Source organism: Mauremys mutica, chromosome 14 (assembly GCF_020497125.1).
Source record: "Mauremys mutica isolate MM-2020 ecotype Southern chromosome 14, ASM2049712v1, whole genome shotgun sequence".
NCBI lineage: Eukaryota > Metazoa > Chordata > Testudines > Geoemydidae > Mauremys > Mauremys mutica.
In genome coordinates, this window is record NC_059085.1 from 2,488,980 (window position 1) to 2,512,355 (window position 23,376).

General features: G+C 44.6%; 1 protein-coding gene across 2 annotated transcripts; it reads right to left on the bottom strand.

The window, feature by feature from the left end:
* Positions 1 to 311: 311 nt before the first annotated feature.
* Positions 312 to 23,302, bottom strand: TMEM170A (transmembrane protein 170A). Of its 2 annotated transcripts, none has more exons than XM_044987655.1 (3): positions 23,083 to 23,302; positions 8,183 to 8,284; positions 312 to 4,838 (listed from the first exon to the last, which is right to left on the bottom strand). In XM_044987655.1, exons 1-3 carry the CDS (start codon positions 23,195 to 23,197, stop codon positions 4,708 to 4,710), a joined length of 348 nt encoding a protein of 115 aa, XP_044843590.1. In that variant the 5' UTR covers positions 23,198 to 23,302; the 3' UTR covers positions 312 to 4,707. The 2 variants fall into 2 exon arrangements, with proteins under 2 accessions (XP_044843590.1, XP_044843589.1); XM_044987654.1 differs by having other exon boundaries at positions 8,114 to 8,284.
* Positions 23,303 to 23,376: the final 74 nt, after the last annotated feature.

Genomic DNA, 23,376 nt, shown 5'->3' on the forward strand with positions numbered 1-23,376 from the left:
TTCCCCCTAAAGCTGCCTGACCCTTGGGTAGCATTTGGAGAGCCTCTGATGAAAAGCAAAGTATTACAATGGCAGTTATAGACACTAAATTAAGTGTGCATAATCCAGCTGATCTTACTGAAATAACAGACTCCAGGCACGGGATAGATAGTGTGGATTTCCATATATAACAAATTGGGCTTTTAGCAGGAAATTCACCTAATTCTCTATCTATATTAGCTCACTAAAACAAAGGAACAGGAAACAGTTGAATGGGAAGCACCACTATCCACCCTCCCACCGCTCCACAAAGACGATGTACACAGGTCTGCTTCACAGCGATCATTAGACTTTATTGGTAAACAGCAACACCAGCATTAGAAGTGTCAGTAGAAAAATAGAATTTACTTTTACATTGTTTTCTGTTATACAAAGATTTGCTCATATTGGCTGTAGCAGTGAGATAGATAGAAAGGGAGGCTGATTTGGTTCAAACCAGCACACAGTATGTGCACACACATGAACAACAGGACCACGAACCTCTGCTCCAGGCATAAAATGACTCCAGTGCAGAAGGCCTCTTGCCAGGCTCTTTGCTTCACTTAAGCCTTTGATTAGGCCCTCTGGACTAGGATGAAATGCACCTTCAACAGTCAGTCAACAGCACCTGTGCTTTCACATTTTTCTACAAGTTCTTTGCTAGTTTTGGTCATTTTGCCCCACGATGCAGTGGGAACTGCACTGCACCAAAACAAGCCTGGGTCATTTTAACAGCCCCATGCAACAGCTGCACAGACCTTTGATAAAAAGTTGGTGACAAAGAGCTACCTTCTAGGCATAAACTGTTATTACAGTGTCTTCACTGGCTCTTAAGATTCAGTCCCTCTCTGCCCCCCAGTAAATATTTTTATGTACAGGCGGAGGGCCAGATCCTCAGTTTTTGTAAACTAACATAGCCCTATTTATTTCAGTGATGCTACGTCCATTCATACCAGATGAAGATTAACTGTGAGCTTCTTCTACTTCCTTAATTAAGTTTGAAAGGACATTAAGGAACTGAGCAAGCACATTTGATGGTGGGGGTGGAAGACAGACATTGCTTTTAATAATGATTTGTTATATCAGCTCACAAGTGCTCCTTTTGCGTTAGGTTTATTGCGTGGGAAAGGAGAGAGAAGGATGTCTCCCCTGTAGCCTTCTGCATTTCAACAGAGGGTGGAAAATAAGACTGGAGAAAACCGAAGATAGGGGAATCTCCAAAACAATATGAACAGCCTTGCCCATGGGACTCAGTATTTGATAAGACTGGTCACCTTTACAAGACCGCTCCCTGAAAAATTCACTGAACCTGGGCAAATTCAGATAAACACTACAGATAACAAATCATTCAACATCCAATACCTACTGAAGATGCATATTCACATTCTTCAAGATGAGCAGATAAATGGTAGTTAAGGAAATTAAATAGATAGAAAACAGAACAGCTTCTAGGTCTTCCAGTTGCTCTAAGCCATTTTATCCTCATGTTTGTTCTAGCTCATAATTATGAGTTTTTCTCATTCAAGTCCAAACCACAGCAATTAACGGTCAAAAGAACTCTTCTAGTGAGCGGCAATAGAAAGCAGCAGTGCGCTACCTGTGAGCCGAGAGATCTCTTAGGAGAACTTTTTGGCACCAGCTCCCGCCTCCCACCCCTGCTTTCTTCACATCCCTACAGGAACAGTCAGCGGAAAGACAAAGTTTCCTCTACAACCTTCTAGATTGGGGGACTGCTGGCTCAACAAAATTGGCTGTATAAATGAGGGCACCTGCTCTCCAGCTTAATTTATCCCCCTGGATTGTCCTTATTTGAGACCTGCAGATTCTTTGCTCTTTCGTGTCAGGATATCATTAAGCCTTTTCTGTTAAACTCTCCCATGGGGCATGATCCTTGCTCTTGAGAGTCCAAACACGGGAGTGGGAACACAGGCACAGGGGGCACTGCACATGTCTGGAACGCCAGTTTCTAGTGGCCCCTATAAAGAAAGGATTCTAAGATATTGAGTTTACCTGACCCGAGCCCCGTGACCCAAGACTTTTATAGACGAAGGAATTTTGTACCCAACAAAATTCAGGGTCATCTGTGCAAGCAAGCTGTGTTTAGGACATGGGCTATGCTGTGCAGATATTGGAGATAAGTGGGAAACAGGACAAGATACAAGGTGACTTTTACATAGCTCATTTCATACTGCTTTTCCTCCTTTCAGACTCTTGGGAAAGAGTCTGAGGTGACCAAGCTAACCCAAGCCTGAGCCACCAGGAGAGAGGGATACAAGGATAATAATGACAGCCCTTTGCATGCAGCATAACACACATAGGAAACATTTAGAAGTCCCAGTGTTTAGTATAAGTTACTTGGTGTTCAGTGGGTTACAACAGCAGTTACATATAATTTGAACCTTTGCCACCTCAAGACTAGGCACTCACATGAAAGCCTCTCTCAGACTACACCACAGCTTGTATTTTTTTGACTAATGCTGACTGGTCTAGTTTAGATAGATTCTAGGAAGGCCTCATCACAATAAACTGCCTCTCCAGGTAACTGTTGATGGGCAACATGACACGATTCTCTTTATGCTGCGACAAGTGCACTACCTCTCTTCTGACTGTTTATGGTAGATAGCACTCGGTTCAGAGGAAGTGATGGGTGTTATTGTAAAAGGAAGCAGGAATTTAGATGTAAAAAGCAATCTGGTTTGCCTGGTTTGTTAATAAAATAATTTAAACCAAATTCAGTTAGAGAAAAAGAAAAGAAAAAAAAAAGACAACCACTTTTTTAAACGTGTCTCCTGAGGAGCGGATGCCCTACTAATGGACACATCTGATGCTTCTCTTGTAGCAAGCTGAAGGACTCCATTAATTGATCTAGAAATGCAAATACACTGCCCTTGGCACCATGACAAAACAGTGGGGAAGCTGCAGATCCTACACAGCCTGAAAGGAATGCTTAGGGTTAATCCCCAGGCTCTAGAGAACCAGGGATACACCAGCCCCACAGAAAGCACAGGGCTGTACAGGGGCCCTTATTGCACAAGAGCAGAGAGAAAGGAGTTTAAAATCCTTTTCTTAAAAAACAAAACAGAAGAGATCATGTTTCCTGGCAGTACTAGTCACTGAAGGAAGGGCAAATCCCCTCAACACTTTCTGGGACCCCCAAGGAGGCATCCAATCCATGGAGACATCTCAGAGACAGTTAGGCCCAGATATTTAGAATGGAGGATGTGCACAGTCTGTGCTTGCAGGTACCATAGCGGTATGTGCAAGTGGCCCGTTAAGAGAGACAGTTGGCACATGGTGTGACTGCAACTGTGCAGTCATGGAAGCCACCTGCAGAATTCTAAATCTCTGGACCTCTGATTATTACAACATCAAATTAAGACTTGAATTAGCATCATGCCATTGTAAAAATGTTAAGACTAAGTACTTAAAGGGAGAACTAACAAAAGCTTAATCAAAGTCAGGCTGTTTCAAGGCTTGGAAATCAAGAGGGATACACACGTGATTTCCAACTACTTGTTGCTGGGGTAGTGGTCATTTGCCCCCTTAGCAGAAGGTATATGGTGGCTGGTAAGTTTCACTGTAATAGGATGTTATCAATAGTGACCTCTTAACATACAATAATTCTCCTGCCTCAGCAATGAACGTGAATGCAATCTGGCACCAATTTCCATTTCCAAGTATCTAAAATGAGGTTTCCTTTTGCTGCTCCCCCCACTAAGCCCAACACTTAGCATTAGAAAGAGGGGGGCCAGAAAGGGAATTAATATATCTCATAAAAACTGCATTTCACATCTTTAAAAAGTGTTTTAAAAGGTTCAATCACAAAGTGTAAAGTAGCGAGAGGTCAAAGCATTCACTGAACTCTGCACTTGCCACGTCATTCAGTAGTAACATTTCTACAGCAGAACCTCTCTATGTCCCATTGTGGATTCTTTCTGTTGCTACAACAGTTCATTGTTTGAAACATTATACTAAATGTTACTAACCTCCCACCCCATCTTATGACTCCTCTAGGGTGACCAGACAGCAAGTGTGAAAAATCAGGACAGGGGGTGGGGGGTAATAGGAGCCTATATAAGAAAAAGACCCCAAAATCGGGACTGTCCCTATAAAATCAGGACATCTGGTCACCCTAGACTCCTCCCCCAAAAAACCTTGGCACTTAATGTTACCAAAATGTAACAAAATAAATGTTAATAAATTAGCTTCAATTTCAACCAAGTATACAACAGACCGAAGACTGATCAAACAGTATATTCTGGTTTGAAGATGATAACGCTTGCAGTAGCATCTGTGAAATATTTAACCCCTTATTTTCCAGGAAAGCGTGTACACAGATGTGCTACAAGAAAATCAAGACAAGCCTTTTTACTGTGCCTGCTTTTGTACTTTACAGAAGCCAAGTATAAACAAACCACCTTTGTGTTGAGGAACTTCATTTGGAGCACATAACCCCTCAGATTAGATCTCTTCCCTAGTTTAAATCATTCTGCTACCAAATCAGTGACAGAAGCAGGCCTTTAGAAAACCAAAGACATAACACCTTCCAGATACGTCCAGGATCTTCGTCTCATGATGTTTTCTGCCCAGAGATTGAAAAACTGCCACATTCATGGACTACTTCTGCCACGCAGTCGACATCTTCTCCCCTCCCGATTTGATCTTCAGACTCAAGTCTCCAATGGAATGCTATAGAGTTGCTAAAATCCGTGAGAAGGAAACCACCATCACACAGAATGTCTGCCCCACACCTAGAGTGAGCGCTTCGAAGGGGATCATTTGTTTTGCGGCAGCTCTGTAAACTCCAGCAATAGCTGCACCTGATAAGAAAAGAGCGTTAATGTGCTATGGCAAGTTGGAGATAGAAACTTAGTCATACACAGCAATGGACAGCAAGGGCCAATCTCACAGTCTGGTCTATTTTTGTATGCTCAGTTTTCGTTATTTAGATGTCCAAACCACTGAATACATCAGGGTTTTACATCTAAATAAAAGAAAATAATCATGCTAGCAAATAACTGTGCTTACAAAAAGCAATATAAACAAAATTTTGCCTGGTCTTTGTAAAGTCTCCAGTCATTAACCAGACATTTGTTTAAACCAAACACCTGAAGTACATTTTAAAAGCTAAGGAGCTGGAAAGAATTGCTCTTTATTCAGCAGTTAAGACTAGAGTCTTAATTTCAACATTTTCTTCTCCAACTCTTCACTTCATTAATGCCTACAACAGCACAGTGTACTTAGCGAGACATGTCAGCGTTCTTTTAATGAAGTTTTACCTATGGAATAGGCCCGTCCACACTTAACAGCCACCAAAGGAGGGTTTAGTTTCCCAGCTACCCTATTAGACTGTCACAGCACCACAATTAACAGGGAGGTACTGAGATTTTATTATCTGATAGATCACTGTTAGCAGGTTTTACTATAGGTGGTATACGTACACACGTGCTGGATGCTTTGTTTACCATCCTCACAAGTTAAGGGAAGTGGAGAGAGGTTCCGACAGGAGAGGAGACTGGATATTACAGAAGGACCTGGGCCAATGGAAGGGATTTCACTGGGGAAAATGCAAAGCATTATATGAGAGACAGACATGTACTCCCACTACAAGGTGGGAGTATGGCAGACAGAGAGAGAATGCTGAACTGGATCCTGAGAAGGACAGCAATAGCACATTACACATACATTGCAATGTGATACCAAGCACAGTCCAGAAGTATAATGGGGAAGGAATAAAACCTTGCTAATGCCTCATTGAATGGCATATTGTATGGGGCTTCTTTAGATAAACTGTTTATTCAATGAGATGTGGGACTCTGTAGACCAGGATCTTTTGTGCCCATAACTCAGAATCCTTTGTTCAGTTTCAGGCAAACATACAGATCACTGTAAAATATGTTAAATATATTTCAAGTCTGAAAGTGACTAGATGTGCCACAGCTAGATTCCACATTTATCACCCAGCTCTATGTTAATTGTGCTCCATTTGAGCTCGTTTTGAAATCCTCAGTGGAAGACACTAGAGAAAGAGCGCATTAAAGGAAGTGGAAGATTGGACAAATGACCAGGGAAGAGTATAAAAATATTGCTCAGGCATGGAGTGAAATCAGGAAGGCCAAATCACACTTGCAGTTGCAGTTAGCAAGAAATGTTAAGAGTAACAAGAAAGGTTTCTTCAGGTATATTGGCAACAAGAAAAAAGTCAAGGAAAGTGTGAGCCTGTTACTGAATGAGGGAGGCAAACTAGTGACAAAGGATGTGGAAAAAGCTAATGTACTCAATGATTTTTTTCCCTCTGTCTTCACGAACAAAGTCAGCTCCCAGACTACTGCACTGGGCAGCACAGCATGGGGAGGTGGTGACCAGCCCTCAGTGGAGAAAAGTGGTTTGGGACTATTTAGAAAAGCTGGACAAGCACAGGTCAATGGGGCCGGATGCACTGCATTCGAGGATGCTAAAGGAGTTAGTGGATGTGATCGAAGCGCCATTGGCCATTATCTTTGAAAACTCATGGTGATCGGGGGAGGTCTCGGATGACTGGAAAAAGGCTAATGTAGTGCCCATCTTTAAAAAAGGAAAGGAAGAGGATCCGGGGAACTACAGGCCAGTCAGCCTCACCTCAGTCCCTGGAAAAATCATGGAGCAGGTCCTCAAGGAATCAATTCTGAAGCACTTAGAGGAGAGGAAAGTGATCAGAAACAGTCAGCATGGATTCACCAAGGGCAAGTCATGCCTGACTAACCTAATTGCCTTCTATGAGGAGATAACTGGCTCTGTGGATGAGGGGAAAGCAGTGGACGTGTTATTCCTTGACTTCAGCAAAACTTTTGAAATGGTCTCCCACAGTATTCTTGCCAGCAAGTTAAAGAAGTATGGGCTGGATGAATGGACTATAAGGTGGATAGAAAGCTGGCTAGATCGTCGGGCTCAATGGGTAGTGATCAATGGCTCCATGTCTAATTGGCAGCTGGTATCAAGCGGAGTGCCCCAAGGGTAGGTCCTGGGGTCGGTTTTGTTCAATATCTTCATTAATGATCTGGATGGTGTGGACTGCACTCTCAGCAAGTTTGCAGATGACACTAAACTGGGAGGAGACAGATATGCTGGAGGGTAGGGATAGGATACAGAGGGACCTAGACAAATTAGAGGATTGGGCCAAAAGAAATCTGTACTTGTCCTTGTTGAACCTCATGAGAGTCCTGCACTTAGGACGGAAGAAGCCCATGCACGGCTACAGACTACGGACCGAGCGGCTAGGCAGCAGTTCTGCAGAAAAGGATCTAGGGGTTACAGTGGACGAGAAGCTGGATAAGAGTCAACAGTGTGCCCTTGTTGCCAAGAAGGTCAATGGCATTTTGGGCTGTATAAGTAGGAGCATTGCCAGCAGATCAAGGGATGTGATCATTCCCCTCTATTCGACATTGGTGAGGCCCCATCTGGAGTACTGTCTCCAGTTTTGGGCCCCATGCTACAAGAAGGACATGGAAGAATTGGAAAGAGTCCAGCGGAGGGCAACAAAAATGATTAGGGGGCTGGAGCACATGACTTATGAGGAGAAGCTGAGGGAACTGGGATTGTTTAGTCTGCAGAAGAGAAGAATGAGGGGGGATTTGATAGCTGCTTTCAACTACCTGAAAGGGGTTTCCAAACAGGATGGATCTAGACTGTTCTCAGTGGTGGCAGATGACAGAACAAGGAGTAATGGTCTCAAGTTGTAGTGGGGGAGGTTTAGGTTGGATATTAGGAAAAACTATTTCACTAGGAGGATGGTGAGGCACTGGAATGGATTACCTAAGGAGGTGGTGGAATCTCCTTCCTTAGATGTTTTTAAGGTCAGGCTTGACAAAGCCCTGGCTGGAATGATTTAGTTGGGGTTGGTCCTGCTTTGAGCAGGAGTTGGACTAGATGACCTCCTGAGGTCCCTTCCGACCCTGATATTCTATGATTAAAACACATGGGGCAGGACCCTTACTTTGAGATGTTAGCTCCTTTCTCATGGGGAAGAAATAGCATCCCACTTTAGCAAGCTTCTGAAGTGAACTCTCACTAACAGACACCCATCAGTCAAAGGAGTACTTTGGAACGTCTAACATACTTGTTAAGATTCCAGCAGAAATTGGTCCCACGATGCCCATCAACAGGATGCTTACGGACATGAACCTACCATATTTGTGATGTCTGAGGGTGAAGAGCGCCAGTAACCCCGCAGGGATGTGGAAAAAGAGAGAGGACACCAGTGCCCACAGGAATACACCATACCACATTTCTGCAAGGCAAGGAGAAAGGATGTTGACACAGACAGGACACTTCACCATCTACCTGAACACAAGAGCAGCTACCAAAGGCTCCTATCAGGATTGGGCTCCCTCTGTGCTAGGTGCTGTACAAACACGCAGGATGACAAAGTTCTTGCTCTAAAGAGTTTAAGAGGAAACAAGATATAGACCATGTACCCTAAGGGTGTCCATGATGTAAGGGACCAAGCTGTGACCTCACTACGGGCAGCTACAGAAGTTTGTTCTGTACTAGGGATGGCAATGCTAAGACAACATTCAGCCACTGCAAAGGCCTGCCCTGACTTCAGAACAATTTGAAAGTTTCATAACTTCCAAAACTACAATGCATCACAAGTGTAAACAGCCCTGTAATAATGCCTTGAGCATCTACAATCTGATAATTTCTTTATTATAGGAGCCAAGATACAGGCACAATTCTGTGAATCTCTTCATGCTACCAAAACTTATTTCATGCTGCAGGGAGATCAAAGTAACACCAAAATATTTTGGAATAAGAACCTGAAAAAGCAGTAACTAGACAGAACACTGCACTGGTCCGTATCGCTGTCACAAAATGAGCCTTCTTCGTGGGGTTGGGGGAAGGTAAGGAAGAGATCAGGAGAGCAATTTCTTTGGCATGGCCAAGGAATACGACTATGCGTTGAACCCCATGATCTAGCTTGAAAGTGACACTGAATAAGAATGGCAGCACCTCCTTAGTCTGGAAAATTTTCCTCACAGTATAGAGTCAGACTTGCTTAGTTTTATGACAATAACATGATTGACTGCTTTTTACTCCAATGAGTTAACACAGCTACAGCTGGATTTTATGCTGGCTGGTGCAGAGTGGAACAACTGCAGGGCCAAATTCTTCCCTCATTTACACTCATCCAACCCCATTCAGGACAAGGGCTACAGAGATATCCTTGCAGGCAGGATGTGACCTGTCACTTGTTATTGGTGATGATTAGGGCCCTACAAAATTCACAGCCATGAAAAACATGTCACGGACCGTGAAATCTGGTCTTTTGTGTGCTTTTACCCTCTACTATACAGATTCATGGGGGAGACCAGCATTTCTCAAATTGGGGTCCCTGACCCAAAAGGGGTTATAGGGTTATTACAGGGTTATTTTAGGGGGCTCACGGTATTGCCACCCTTATTTCTGCGCTGCCTTCAGAGCTGGGCAACCGGAGAGCGGTGGCTGTTGGCAGTGCCCTGCCAGCAGCAGCACAGAAGTAAGGATAGCAATACCATACCATGCCACCCATTCTTATGTGCTGCTGTATTCAGAGGTAGGTGGTCAGAGAGCGGTGGCTGCTTACTGAGGGCCCAACTCTGCATGCAGCAGCACAGAAGTAAAGGTGGCAATACCATACCATCCTTACTCCTGTGCTGCTGCTGGTGGCGGCTCTGCCTTCAGAGCTGGGCTCCCGGCTAGCAGCCACCGCTCTCCAGCTGCCCAGCTCTGAAGGCAGAACCGCCGCCAACAGCAGCACAGAAGTAAGAGTAGCAGTACTGCAACATCCCCTACAATAACCTTGTGACCCCACACTCCCAACTCCTTTTTGTGTCAGGACCCCACTGTGAAATTTCAAATTTAAATAGCTGAAATCATGAAATGTATGATTTTTAAAATCCTATGACTGTGAAATTGACCAAAATGGACTATGAATTTGATAGGGCCCTAGCGATGATGCACAAGCCAGATAGCAGCGATCTTGACCTGCATATCCCCAGTTGAGTTTGCAGGACTGGCAATTAAGGAAAAGTTGTATTTGTAAACTGACTAAATATGAGATGGATTCACCCAGATAGTCAACATGGATGCAAGTTTTGGTGCTAGGGCACCCATAAAATCTTGAGTATTTAAAAAAAAATTCTAGTACTGACCCTGAGAGGAAAAAAAACCAATTGCCACGGCATAAAGATCCTGTGTTATTTATGTGCTCGATTTCTGCTGGAAAATTAGTTAACAGCTTGGATTTCTAGCACTAAAGGGCTGTTTGAAAACCACATCTTTAAGTCAAACAGCAGAGTACAATAATAAAGAAATCTATGCTATTACTTGCAATTTGTTTTAATCCTTTGACTACTACTGCTCTGCATCTGTTCTTCTAGAGATCAGCTGCCTTTGAACCTGAGCAATAGGGATGCCTAGAAACAGAAGGCAATTTTTTACTCTTGTGTAAATGTAGTACTTCAGAAGCAGTTCTCTCTCCAGGAGGATAGCCTGGATTCAAGCATCATTAGGAAGCAGTTAAATTAAGTTGGCAGAAAAACCGATTTGAGTTTTTCTTCCCATGATGAAGCAGAACTCGACCTGTAAGCTTGCTGACAAAGACTCCTGTACAACTTCTGCAGAAGTTATTTCAGGTTAACCAAGCAAGGAATGTAAAGTCTTGTAATGTGACAAGTGTTAATACCACAGATTCTGGAAACTATTTTGTTTTGTTTTTTGGGAGTGTGGGGACTGGAGTCCTGATAGCTCTGCCAGAGGACTAAAATGATGATCTTTGAGAACCACTGTTGTTCCTCATTTCTAAGGATGTTTACAGTAACTCCTGCTGTATTTCTCCTTTGTCTTATTACGTATTATTGTATTATAATACCAAGCTCTGTATGGATGTGCACTTTCAAGGCCTGCTTAATCTTTTTAAAATAACAAAAGCTCTACAAATTAATTAACTCTCCCTCAAAAAGAAGTTATTAATTGTACCTCTGATTTGAATTTGACACTACAGCTATGCATCTATTGCTTTTTACATTTTCCATTATTTAATGCAGTTGGAGTCTCAACAGCTTACCTATTTTAATAGAGTTGGTCCAAACAAAATGCATTCGTAAACAAAACAAGGAGTTACAGGTAATCAAACAAGCTTGCCACTTCTATATTCTGCGCTCAGAATAATATGGAATTCTTAAATCAAGATTAAATGTTCTTCTAAAAAAAAAAAGTCTGCTCTAGGAATTATTTTGGGGGTGTTCTCTGGCCTGTGTTACACGGACGTTTATAGGATCACAATGGTCCCTTCTGATCTTTGAATCTTGAGGCAGTGCTATATTAAAAAAAAAGCAGCTTAAATACTGCGGTGAACGAGGTCTCAAGAGTAGAAGTGAGAGAAATAGCCAAGGACTCTTTTTTTTTAAATTTCCCGATGAGATCGCTGTTAGAAAGGCCTTCCTACTGAGTAAACAAAATTGAGTTCTGTATCACTATTCTCTGGAACGAAAGGAAGTTCAGTAAAACACAACCTGCATTTGTGACTGAAGTGATACCAAAGCTGTAATTAGATGATTAGTAGTTTTTAATGCAGGCAAAGACATCCTTGCGTCCAGCCTCTCAACAACTAACCAAAGAGCAGCCCCTTTTTACACTTGCTTCAACTAGCAATACTGTACTGTAATAATCAGAAAAGGCTTCACTCCAGAGCTCCAAACTATACAAAGACTGTATGTATCAGACTGATATTGCATGTACACTGTAAGCCTGCAGCCCATTTTGCTCATACTGTAAACTAGTCCCTCTATTTTAAATGCCATTCACTATATGGGGTGTCAAATGTCATGAAAGCTGGAGAAGCAACTGTACTGCCAAAGATATCCATCCATACAGGGGACGAATAAAAAAGGGGATTAAGAACATTAAGAACATAAGAACGGCCAGACTGGGTCAGACCAAGGTATTCTGTCTTCCGACAATGGCCAATGCCAGGTGCCCCAAAAGGAATGAACAGAACAGATAATCATCAAGTGATCCGTCCCCTGTCCCCCACTCCCAGCTTCTGGCAAACAGAGGCTAGGGGACACCACCTTTGCTCATCTTGGCTAATAGCCTTTGATTCAAGTGACCCTATTGGTACCTACATTCATTTCGCCTGAGGGAGGGAGGGAGAAGGTTTTACTTACAGGGCCGGCTCCAGCTTTTTTGCTGCCCCAAGCGGCAAAGAGAAAAAATAATAATAAAAAAGGCCGCAATCCGCAGCAGCTCTATCACGCCGCTTCATTCTTTGGCAGCAATTCAAGAGTGACTGAGGGACCTGCCGCCGAAGACCTGGATGTGCTGCCCCCTTCCATGGGCCGCCCCAAGCACCAGCTTGCTGCGCTGGTGCCTGGAGCTGGCCCTGTTTACTTACAGGTTTTAAAATGGAAGCATGGTTTTGGTGGCTGGTGCATATGGGACACAATCAAGCAAATTGATTTTAAAGGTCAGAGTCACTGCCTGATTGCATTTGAGCATTCCCTGGCCATTGAACTATTACTGTCACTAAGAACACTTAGTCACCGTTTCTCACATCTGCTTCCCAAGCATTTACCATGTTTCAGAACTTGCTGAGGCCTGGCAGGGTTTGGCTTGAATCTAGGAGCAATGCAAACCCATTTGATGAGCTTCTTTCTGGCAGAGACACCACAACTCTGTTCTCTAACCTTACCTACCTAAAAGACATGTTTACAAAAGATTCCCAGTGTGGCCATCACCTAATCAGCGATCGCAAGGATAGGAGCCCTAGGGGCAGGCTCCGGCAGATGAGTTCAGCACCGACTCAATTAGATTTGCTCAGTTCTGGTCACCCTTTCTTAAAGAGCAGACAGCAGCGGGGGCTTGGAGTCATGCAATGAAAACTGTGAAAGACCAGGAGTGATTCCAGAGCCAGGGACTGCTTAGTTCAGACAAAGAGTAAAGAAGAGAGAATGTGATCAGAGCATCCAGACTGATGAATGAAGAGGGGAACGTGCCTGGGGGCGGTCCTGGGCGGATGGGGGCAGGTCTGTCATGGGGGGGATTGGTCCCGGAGGAGAAAGACTGGGTCTGGGGCGGATGTGGGCATAGCTGGAGACTGTCCTGAAAGATGGGGTAGGGAGGGTTGGATCCGGAGAAGGGATGTGGCCAGGAGCTGCGGCAGCGGGTGTAGTGAAGGATACTGCTCCTCATAGGAATGTGCTACTTACAGTATATCTGAGCATGCCCAGTACTTCTGCTGAAGCCACTGCCCTTTACCCTGCCCTTATACCCCTAGGATTCTGCTGACTGCTTTTGACAGAGTTTAAAAAGTGGCAAAGGGGGTGAATCGGGGGGGGGGGGGGGGGGGGTCTGAGCAGGGGGTGGAAATTTACTGGTCTGGAGGGTCAAGCAGGCTAAAGGGCAAAATCAGGAATGGGAGGGGGAAGAGGCAGAGTTAAGCCCAGGAGGGAGGCACTGGCAGAGGGTGTCAGAGGGCAAAACCCGGCACACGCAGGGGCACAGGGGGCAGCAATTACCTCATTGGCACTGAGACACCAGCAGTGCTTTGCAAAACAGTTTGTTGTGGGGGCCAGAGGCTTTTTTATTTGAGCAAAGTGGCTTTTTTGTATGGTCACATGAACTGAGCATGCTCAGTAACAGCTGCTGAAGCCACTGCCCTTTACCCTGCCCTTATTAGCCGTGAAAAATCTGCTGACTGCTATTTAGAGGGGTTAAAAAGGGGCAAAGAGGGCAATTCAGAGCGGGGGGTGCCCAGGATCTGAGCAGGAGATGGAAATTTACTGGTCAGGGGGGTCAGGCAGCTGGAGGCAGGGTTAGGAGAGGGGCTAAAGGGCAAAATCAGGGTGGGGGGGAGGAGCAGGAGTTAAGTTTGCGGTGAGGCACTGACAGAGGATGACCAAGAACTGTCGGTAGACAGATACTGGGCTAGATGGACCTCTGGTCTGACCCGGTACGGCCTTTCTTATGTTCTTATGTTCTTAAGGGCAAAATCCAGCACAGTCAGGGGCAGAGGGGGTAGCAGTTACCCCAGTGTGACTGAGACACCAGTGTTTGCAAAAATGGTGGGGGGGCAGAGGGGCTTTTTTATTTCCCCTCTCACAGACAGCACCTCGGCTTCCCAGGGCTGGGTTCTTAAAGGCACAGACACATCAATGCAGCTCCTCTTTGTCTGATCTAACTAGGGTGACCAGATAGCAAATGTGAAAAATCAGAATGGGGGTGGGGGGTAATAGGATAAGATAAAGACCCAAAAATCAGGACTGTCCCTATAAAATCAGGACATCTGGTCACGCCAGATCTAACCCAGGGGTCTCCAACCCCCGGGCCGCGGATCGGTACCGGGCCGCGGCCTGTTAGGAACCAGGCCGCGAACCGACCCCTAGCACATCAAGCGACGTGTCTCCGGCAGGGCCCCTGAGCCCCGCCCCCTCAGAGCCGCGTGGTGAGGGGGCGGGGCTGCGAGCTCTGGGCTGAGCTCAGCTGCCTCCACTCAGCATGGAGCTCACAGCCCCGCCCTCTCACCACGCGGCTCTGAGCGGGACGGAGCTCAGGCCCCGCCGGAGGCACGCTGCAGCTGTCGGGCGAGGCGCTGAGGCTCCGAGGGGAGGGAGCCGGGGGTAAGAGGCTGGGGCCAGCGGGGTTGGCTAAGGGGCAGGGAGTCCTGGGGACAGTCAGGGCACAGAGAGGGGGCGGAGGTTGAGGGGGCAGTCAGGGGGCAGGGAATGGGGGGGGGTTGGATTGTGGGTGTTCCGGGGGGGGGGGGTCTGTCAGGACTCAGCGTGGGTGGGGGATAGGGGTTGGGGCAGTCAGGGGACAGGGAGCAGGGGTGGGGTCCCAGGGTGGTGGGGGTCTCTGGGGGATGGTGAGGGGACAAGGAGCAGGATGGGTCAGGGATTCTGAGGGGGGCGGGCAGTCGGGGGGGCAGGAAGTGGGTGGGGGTCAGATAGGGGGCAGGGCTCCCACTAATTCTGCATTATGGTCAGTTGTATAATTATTTCATTATATATTACAATAATAATAGAAATAAAAGTACAAAAATAAATGTAATGCGCTTGAATCGTCCCAAAACCATCCCACAGGTCCGCAGAAATTTTTTTTTCTAAGAAACCGGTCCCTGGTGCCAAAAAGGTTGGGGACCGCTGATCTAACCTACTGAAGCTATTTCTACACTACAAATTTCAAAGCGCTGTGCTCCTGGTAATCCACCTTGATGAGGGGATTAGCTCTGAGCACTGGGAGATGAGCCTGTCCACACTAGCGCTTTAAAGCGCTCCAACTTGCTGCGCAGGGGTGTGTGTGTGTGTGTGATTTTTCACACCCCTGAGCCAGCCAATTATAGCGCTTTCACTTGCCACTGTAGATTATCCCTGAGACTTAATTTGGTGAAACATTTTACATCTATCCCCTCAGAAACAAAAGAATCCCTTATCACTGTTTCTGAATGCATAGAGTCTCCAAGCAGTTTCCCAAGTTGTCTTATCTGCTGCTGGGATTCCCTGAATTTTTTCTTCTCATTTTTAGAGCAGATGTTTATTCTGCTGGATCATCTGACTTCCACTCTGACTGAATTTCTGGCGTATTGTCAAAACTTTGTTTTGAGTCAATCCACCAATGGTGTAAATATTGGTGGTCAGACCAATAGGACACCTAATCTAGTATCCTGTCTTGTGACAGTGGCCAATGTCACGTGCTTCTAAGGGAATGATCAGACCAGACTCATTGAACCATCCCATTGTCTACTCCCAGCATCTGGCAGTCAAAGACATGCAGAGCATGGGCCTGCATCCCTGATTATCTTGGCTAATAGCCAATGTACTTATCCTGAGGGACTGATCTAATTCTTTGTTCAACCCACTCACAGTTTTTCCTTTCAAAATATAACAAACACACATCTATAATGACTTCTTTGTTTCGGTCTTCACCGAGAAGTCTGAAGGAATCATAGAATCATAGAATCTCAGGGTTGGAAGGGACCTCAGGAGGTCATCTAGTCCAACCCCCTGCTCAAAGCAGGACCAAACCCAACTAAATCATCCCAGCCAGGGCTTTGTCAAGCCTGACCTTAAAAACCTCTAAGGAAGGAGATTCCACTACCTCCCTAGGTAACCCATTCCAGTTCTTCACCACCCTACTAGTGAAAAAGTTTTTCCTAATATCCAACCTAAATGCCTAACATAGTGAATGCTAATAGGAAGGGGGTAGGTTTAAAAGATAAAATAAAAAAAGAACAAGTTAAAAATCATTTAGAAAAGTTAGATGCCTGCAAGTCACCAGGGCCTGATGAAATGCATCCTAGAATACTCAAGGAGCTAATAGAGGAGGTATCTGAGCCTCTAGCTATTATCTTTGGAAAATCATGGGAGACGGGAGAGATTCCAGAAGACTGGAAAAGGGCAAATATAGTGCCCATCTATAAAAAGGGAAATAAAAACCACCCAGGAAACTACAGACCAGTTAGTTTAACTTCTGTGCCAGGGAAGATAATGGAGCAAGTAATTAAGGAAATCATCTGCAAACACTTGGAAGGTGGTAAGGTGATAGGGAATAGCCAGCATGGATTTGTAAAGAACAAATCATGTCAAACCAATCTGATAGCTTTCTTTGATAGGATAATGAGTCTTGTGGATAAGGGAGAAGCGGTGGATGTGGTATGCCTAGACTTTAGTAAGGCATTTGATACGGTCTTGCATGATATTCTTATCGATAAACTAGGCAAATACAATTTAGATGGGGCTACTATAAGGTGGGTGCATAACTGGCTGGATAACCGTACTCAGAGAGTAGTTATTAATGGTTCCCAATCCTGCTGGAAAGGTATAACAAGTGGGGTTCCACAGGGGTCTGTTTTGGGACCGGCTCTGTTCAATATCTTCATCAACGACTTAGATATTGGCATAGAAAGTACGCTTATTAAGTTTGCAGATGATACCAAACTGGGAGGGATTGCAACTGCTTTGGAGGATAGGGTCATAATTCAAAATGATCGGGACAAATTGGAGAAATGGTCTGAGGTAAACAGGATGAAGTTTAACAAAGACAAATGCAAAGTGCTCCACTTAGGAAGGAAAAAAAAATCAGTTTCACACATACAAAATGGGAAGAGACTGTCTAGGAAGGAGTACGGCAAAAAGGGATCTAGGGGTTATAGTGGACCACAAGCTAAATATGAGTCAACAGTGTGATGCTGTTGCAAAAAAATCAAATGTGATTCTGGGATGCATTAACAGGTGTGTTGTGAGCAAGACACAAGAAGTCATTCTTCCGCTCTACTCTGGGCTGGTTAGGCCTCAACTAGAGTATTGTGTCCAGTTCTGGGCACCGCATTTCAAGAAAGATGTGGAGAAATTGGAGAGGGTCCAGAGAAGAGCAACAAGAATGATTAAAGGTCTTGAGAACATGACCCATGAAGGACGGCTGAAAGAATTGGGTTTGTTTAGTTTGGAAAAGAGAAAACTGAGAGGGGACATGATAGCAATTTTCAGGTATCTAAAAGGGTGTCATCAGGAGGAGAGAGAAAACTTGTTCACCTTAGCCTCTAAGGATAGAACAAGCAGCAATGGGCTTAAACTGCAGCAAGGGAGGTTTAGGTTGGACATTAGGAAAAAGTTCCTAACTGTCAGGGTGGTTAAACACTGGAATAAATGGCCTAGGGAGGTTGTGGAATCTCCATCTCTGGAGATAATTAAGAGTAGGTTAGATAAATGTCTATCAGGGATGGTCTAGACCAGGGGTAGGCAACCTATGCACGAGTGCCGAAGGCGGCACCCGATCTGATTTTCAGTGGCACTCTCACTGCCCGGGTCCTGGCCACCGGTCCGGGAGGGGCGGGGGGCTGAATTTTATTTTAATTTTAAATGAAGCTTCTTAAACATTTAAAAACCTTATTTACTTTACATACAACAATAGTTTAGTTATATATTATAGACTTATAGAAAGAGACCTTCTAAAAATGTTAAAATGTATTACTGGCACGCGAAACCTTACATTCGAGTGAATAAATGAAGACTCGGCACATCACTTCTGAAAGGCTGCCGACCCCTGGTCTAGACAGTATTTGGTCCTGCCATGAGGGCAGGGGACTGGACTCGATGACCTCTTGAGGTCCCTTCCAGTCCTAGAATCTATGAATCTATGAACCCCAAGATACCTTTACAACCACAAAAATTTTAAAATCTTTGTTCCTGAGCCTGTAGGGTGCAGTAAGGTCAGTTCCAATGCCTTGAGCCGAAACACCTGAATGAATTGTAGTCTACCCTCATACTCCCAAACATTTCATATACCTAAGGCCATATCTACAGTTTAAGTGTGGGTTAACTCACATTATGTCAGCATAGAGTCACTATGGTTACTAGGTCACTTGTGTGCATGCCTCCTGGACTCCTTGCCTCAGCAGTCAGGGTACTCACCAGAAGCACTTGTATAGATTTAGAGTGAGAAGCACTATGAATAGATATCCCACTGTCCACCACTGTATTTTGGGAAGCTTTGGTTTGGCAGTGTATGCTGGGTACCAAACTGGTCAGACAGGGGTGGTTGTGGCCATGGGATCAAACTTCTTATAATGCATAAATGTATACATAATGTTTACATCTTTTTTTCTAAACCCACTAACCTGCCTGGCCCTTCTCACTGTCTGCCATCTCACACAGAATCATTGAGCTTGCATGGTTCTGGACTATTGTCATGAGCATTTGCATCCAAAGGAGCATGCGCCTTTATTATTTGCAGATCAGCAAACATACATGTGGGATGTGACATTATACTCTATATTCTTTATGAAAATATGCTTATGATATGGATATGACATAGCTAATAAATACTTTATGCAAGATGGCTGTTGACTGTGTTTATCCAACCTGTATGCATGTAAGACTGCTATCTGTAGGAATCAGCTACATCAGATGGCCTTTTTTTTTTTTTTTTAAAGCAAAGTTGAACCTCTAGCTGCTGCGGGTAGCACGTTCCTACAGAGAGCATTTTCACACACATATATGTGTATGAAACTGCAAACTATAGGGATGTGCTGCTACCTGTAGCACTGCAATGTGATGAAGCTAATTTCTACAGGCAGCAATTTCTCACACCACTGGAATGTAAGACAGCTCTCTGAAGGAATCAGCTACATCAGCCTTTTTTTTGTTGTTGTTGCAAAGTTAGACCTCTCGCTGCTGCAGGTAGTGAATTCTTACCATTAGCAGTTCCTGAGAACTGCGAAGGGCAGTACCTGTTAGCTTTGTGGTGTTCTGAACAACAATTATTAGCTATTATTCTAACAGAAAGTGAGATGGATTGGGTATGAGCTAAAGATATGACAGTCTTAACTCCTCTGCTGACAAAACACGAAAATAACCTTTTCCTTACGTATGTTTCTGGGTGGTACACAGCTGCAGCCAGCTCAGTTACAGCCCAGCTGGCCCTGATAACGGGGCTGTGGGCCAGAAGCTAGAGAAGTACCTGAAGTTGAGCAGTGCTGAGGAAAGGCAAGGGGACCTGTTAATAGTTTTGTTAACTGAAATGGAACACAGTTTACAGATTTTAAGTGTGGCTTATTAATATTTAAGGAGTGATGATTAACTATGTTAAAAACTCCCACCTTAACCTATTACTTCCCAACTCATGAGGATAAAAGAACTAACACAGCGGATACCAGTAAAATTCTAAACTTTAACTTGTCTTTGTGGGTCAATTGGACAAGTCTGTACAAACTAATGAAGAAAAACAACCACAATATGCAACTGACTGAAAACGCACCATTGGTATGATATTCTGAAAGGATGGGCCCCATCTTAACATAAGAACGGCCATACCGGGTCAGACCAAAGGTCCATCTAGCCCAGTATCTGTCTACCAACAGTGGCCAATGCCAGGTGCCCCAGAGGGAGTGAACCTAACAGGCAATGATCAAGTGATCTCTCTCCTGCCATCCATCTCCATCCTCTGACAAACAGAGGCGAGGGACACCATTCCTTACCCATCCTGGCTAATAGCCATTTATGGACTTAACCACCATGAATTTATCCAGTTCTCTTTTAAACGCTGTTATAGTCCTAGCCTTCACAACCTCTTCAGGTAAGGAGTTCCACAAGTTGACTGTGCGCTGCGTGAAGAAGATCTTTGTTTTAAACCTGCTGCCTATTAATTTCATTTGGTGACCCCTAGTTCTTGTATTATGGGAATAAGTAAACAATTTTTCCTTATCCACTTTCTCCACATCACTCATGATTTTATATACCTCTATCATATCCCCCCTTAGTCTCCTCTTTTCCAAGCTGAAGAGTCCTAGCCTCTTTAATCTTTCCTCATATGGGACCCTCTCCAAACCCCTAATCATTTTAGTTGCCCTTTTCTGAACCTTAAATTGTTACACCCAATTATTCTTTTCTTTATTCTGATAAGTTCAACGTTAATTGTAATGTGTGGCATGTTCTGTTGGATGCTGAAACCACTAGCTTATATTATTTCAAAAAAATTATATTGAATGAGACAATTACATAAAGTATGACCCATTCAATACCTCTGGATTGAAGGGTTATTTGCAGGTCAATGTACAGCTGAATTTATGACATTAAAGAATAGAAACAATTACGATTATTAATATAAATTTTATTTTGTATCAAATGAACAAACCAAACTTCACTGTTCTAACACTGCAACTCCCGTTTGCCTACCAACATTCTAAATTGTTCATTACATTACTTTTTTTTTTAAATAAGATTCCCTATTGTAACTAAAACCCCACTTTAAAATGCTTACTCCATTTTGCAAAACCCTGTTGTAACCTTAATTCAGGTGTGTGAATGAGGTATGCATGGATAATGGAATCAACCTCCAGCCAAAGCCTATCCTGATAAAGTTAAGTGCAAACACCAATGGCTGAAGATGCAGACAACAGCCCTGACAACGTAAGAAGAGTCCACCCTACCCCAAAAGAAAAGAACAAAGGTACAATTGAAGCAACATCAAAGACAGGTCCAATTGACGGGTGATCAATCACACCAAAACCTGAGGCAGCCTGACACAGCTAGACTACTGATTCAAACTAAAAGCCTATAAAAAAAGATGGGTGAGATGGAAGACTTTGGGTAACATTCTGCTGCCAAGATTGAGTGGCATCTGTGCACGCCTGACAGAGAGACAGCCCTTACTCATGCCCGGCTTTCCTGGCCAGTTAGCCGCCACAAGCTACAAACCCAATTTGCAAAATCAGGCCACGTACTCAAGCTACATCCAGCAGCTGCAGAACATTTGAATTGTGTGTGTATAAGTATTAGGTATTAGCTATTGGTTATAGATCAAATTGTGTTATCATAATAAACATGGCACTGAAACAATCCTGTGTAGCTTTATCTGTATAACATTTTACTCTTGAGTTAACAGGGGAGGGACAGATAAATAGGCCAGCTACAATTCTGATTTCAGCAACAGATATTTTCACCCCTCCGGATCTATCACCTGGTGCTAGACAGAAGTTGCTGTGCCTCCCACCTCTCTTGTGTGGTGTAGTGGACAAAAGAGATAGAGAAATGATTTTTGTGAACTGTGCCTCAGAATGATAGTGCTATACAATGGGGACTACTTGACCATGATCAGATACCTCTATACAGTGGGTGCTGTTTGACCCACGTCATGACGATGACAATGACAACCTACAAGAACAACCAGAAACACTTGAGGTACAAAGACTGAACGTTGAAAAATGATTGATCCAGGAATCTGGATGATGGGAAGACAGACACTTCAGCTCACCTCAGCATACTGAGAACGATAAGGATCTGATATTATCAACCACTGAAAAATAATCCAGGTGTGTCTAATACAGGGGTCCCCAACGCAGTGCCATGGCTCCCACTGGGGCATCTAAGTGCACCCGCATACTGGCCAGAGGACGAGCATCCACCGAAATGCTGCTACCTGTCGGCGGCATTTTGGCGGCAACGCCTATTGATGTTGCTACTTGTCAGCAGAATTTCGGCGGATGTTCGTCCGCCGCCACGGTCCTCCATGGCTCGTCGTCTGGCGCCCGCCAGACAAAAAAAGGTTGGAGACCACTGGTCTAATATATCTGTTGTCCTCATTATACAGACATAGGCCTTTTTCATTAGTTTTATTAGCAGTGAGAAAACTACACAAGACAAGTTAAGTTTTAACAGTGAAGACAAAGGCTAAAGAAAATGTCTGAAAAATTAAATGAGAGAGCAACGAGGTGACATTCCTACAGAGGAATTAGCTTCATCACATTGCAGTGATGCAGGTAGCAGCACATTCTTATAGGTTGCAGTTTCATACACGTATGTGTGTGTGAAAATGCCACCTGTAGGACCATGCTACCCGCAGCAGCAAGAGGTCCAACTTTGCTAAAAAATGTATTTCAAGCAGTCTCACATGTAAAACCAACCTGATAGCTTTTTTTAACAGTGTAATAAGCCTACAAGCAGTACATGTGGTATATCTTGCCTTTAGTAAGGCTTTTGATACTGTCTTCCATGATCTTCTCCTAAACAAACTATGGAAATGAAACCTAGATGGACATAACGATAAATAAGATAGGCATAACAAGTGGGGTTCTCCAGGGATCAGTTCTGGATATAATGGCATAGAAATATGATAACAGTTTTCAAACATGTACAAATAAAGTAGCATCTTTTTACCGAAGCTGTTTCTTACAATCTATACGTATCACTAACTGCTACAGATAGCACATTTCTACACGTAGCAATTTCACATGTACTACTATAGTGCAAGAAACTGCTACCGTACGCATTTGCTACATCAGGTAACAGTTTAATACAATAGCAACTTCTAACAAGCTATACGTATCGGAAAGTGCTACCAGTAGCACTCCTATGAGGAGCAGTATCCGTCACTACACCGGCTTCCCGGACTATAGGACGGGCTCGGGGTCCCGGAGGGACCGGGTCGGGTTTGCTGTCCCGAAGGACGGGGCCGGAGAACAGACCTGCTCGGGGTCCCGGAAGGTGGGGCCGGGAACCCGGTTCCGGGGGGGAACTCGGCAGGGGGCGGGGCTGAGAGGGGCTGGCCCGGTACCTGGGAAGCTGACCAGCGGGGTGGCGTACAGGGTGCCGTTGCCCATCCGCGGTACTAGACGCAGGCTCAAGATCTGCTGCAGGAGCCCGCCCGCGCCCGGCTCGCCGCTTTCCATTCCGCCGCCATTAAAGGCACGCAGCAGCCTGGGCGCCGCGCCTGAGATTGCAGATCGCCTCTCGGAATCCGTCACCCCGCCCCGGGGGAACGGACGGCTCTGTGCTCCAATCGCACCGCGGCTCGCTCCTCGGGGCCCGTCTCTCACCAAGATAGACAAGGACCTCCGCCCATCACCCC

Excerpts from the sequence above, each read along its gene's own strand:
- TMEM170A (XM_044987654.1), bottom strand. The coding sequence starts at position 23,197 with ATGGAAAGCGGCGAGCCGGGCGCGGGCGGGCTCCTGCAGCAGATCTTG. Across the intron at positions 8,285-23,082 it reads CCCGCTGGTCAGCTTCCCAG|AAATGTGGTATGGTGTATTC; the intron begins GTACCGGGCCAG and ends CTTGCCTTGCAG. Across the intron at positions 4,839-8,113 it reads TTCTGCTGGAATCTTAACAA|GTGCAGCTATTGCTGGAGTT; the intron begins GTATGTTAGACG and ends TTTTCTTATCAG.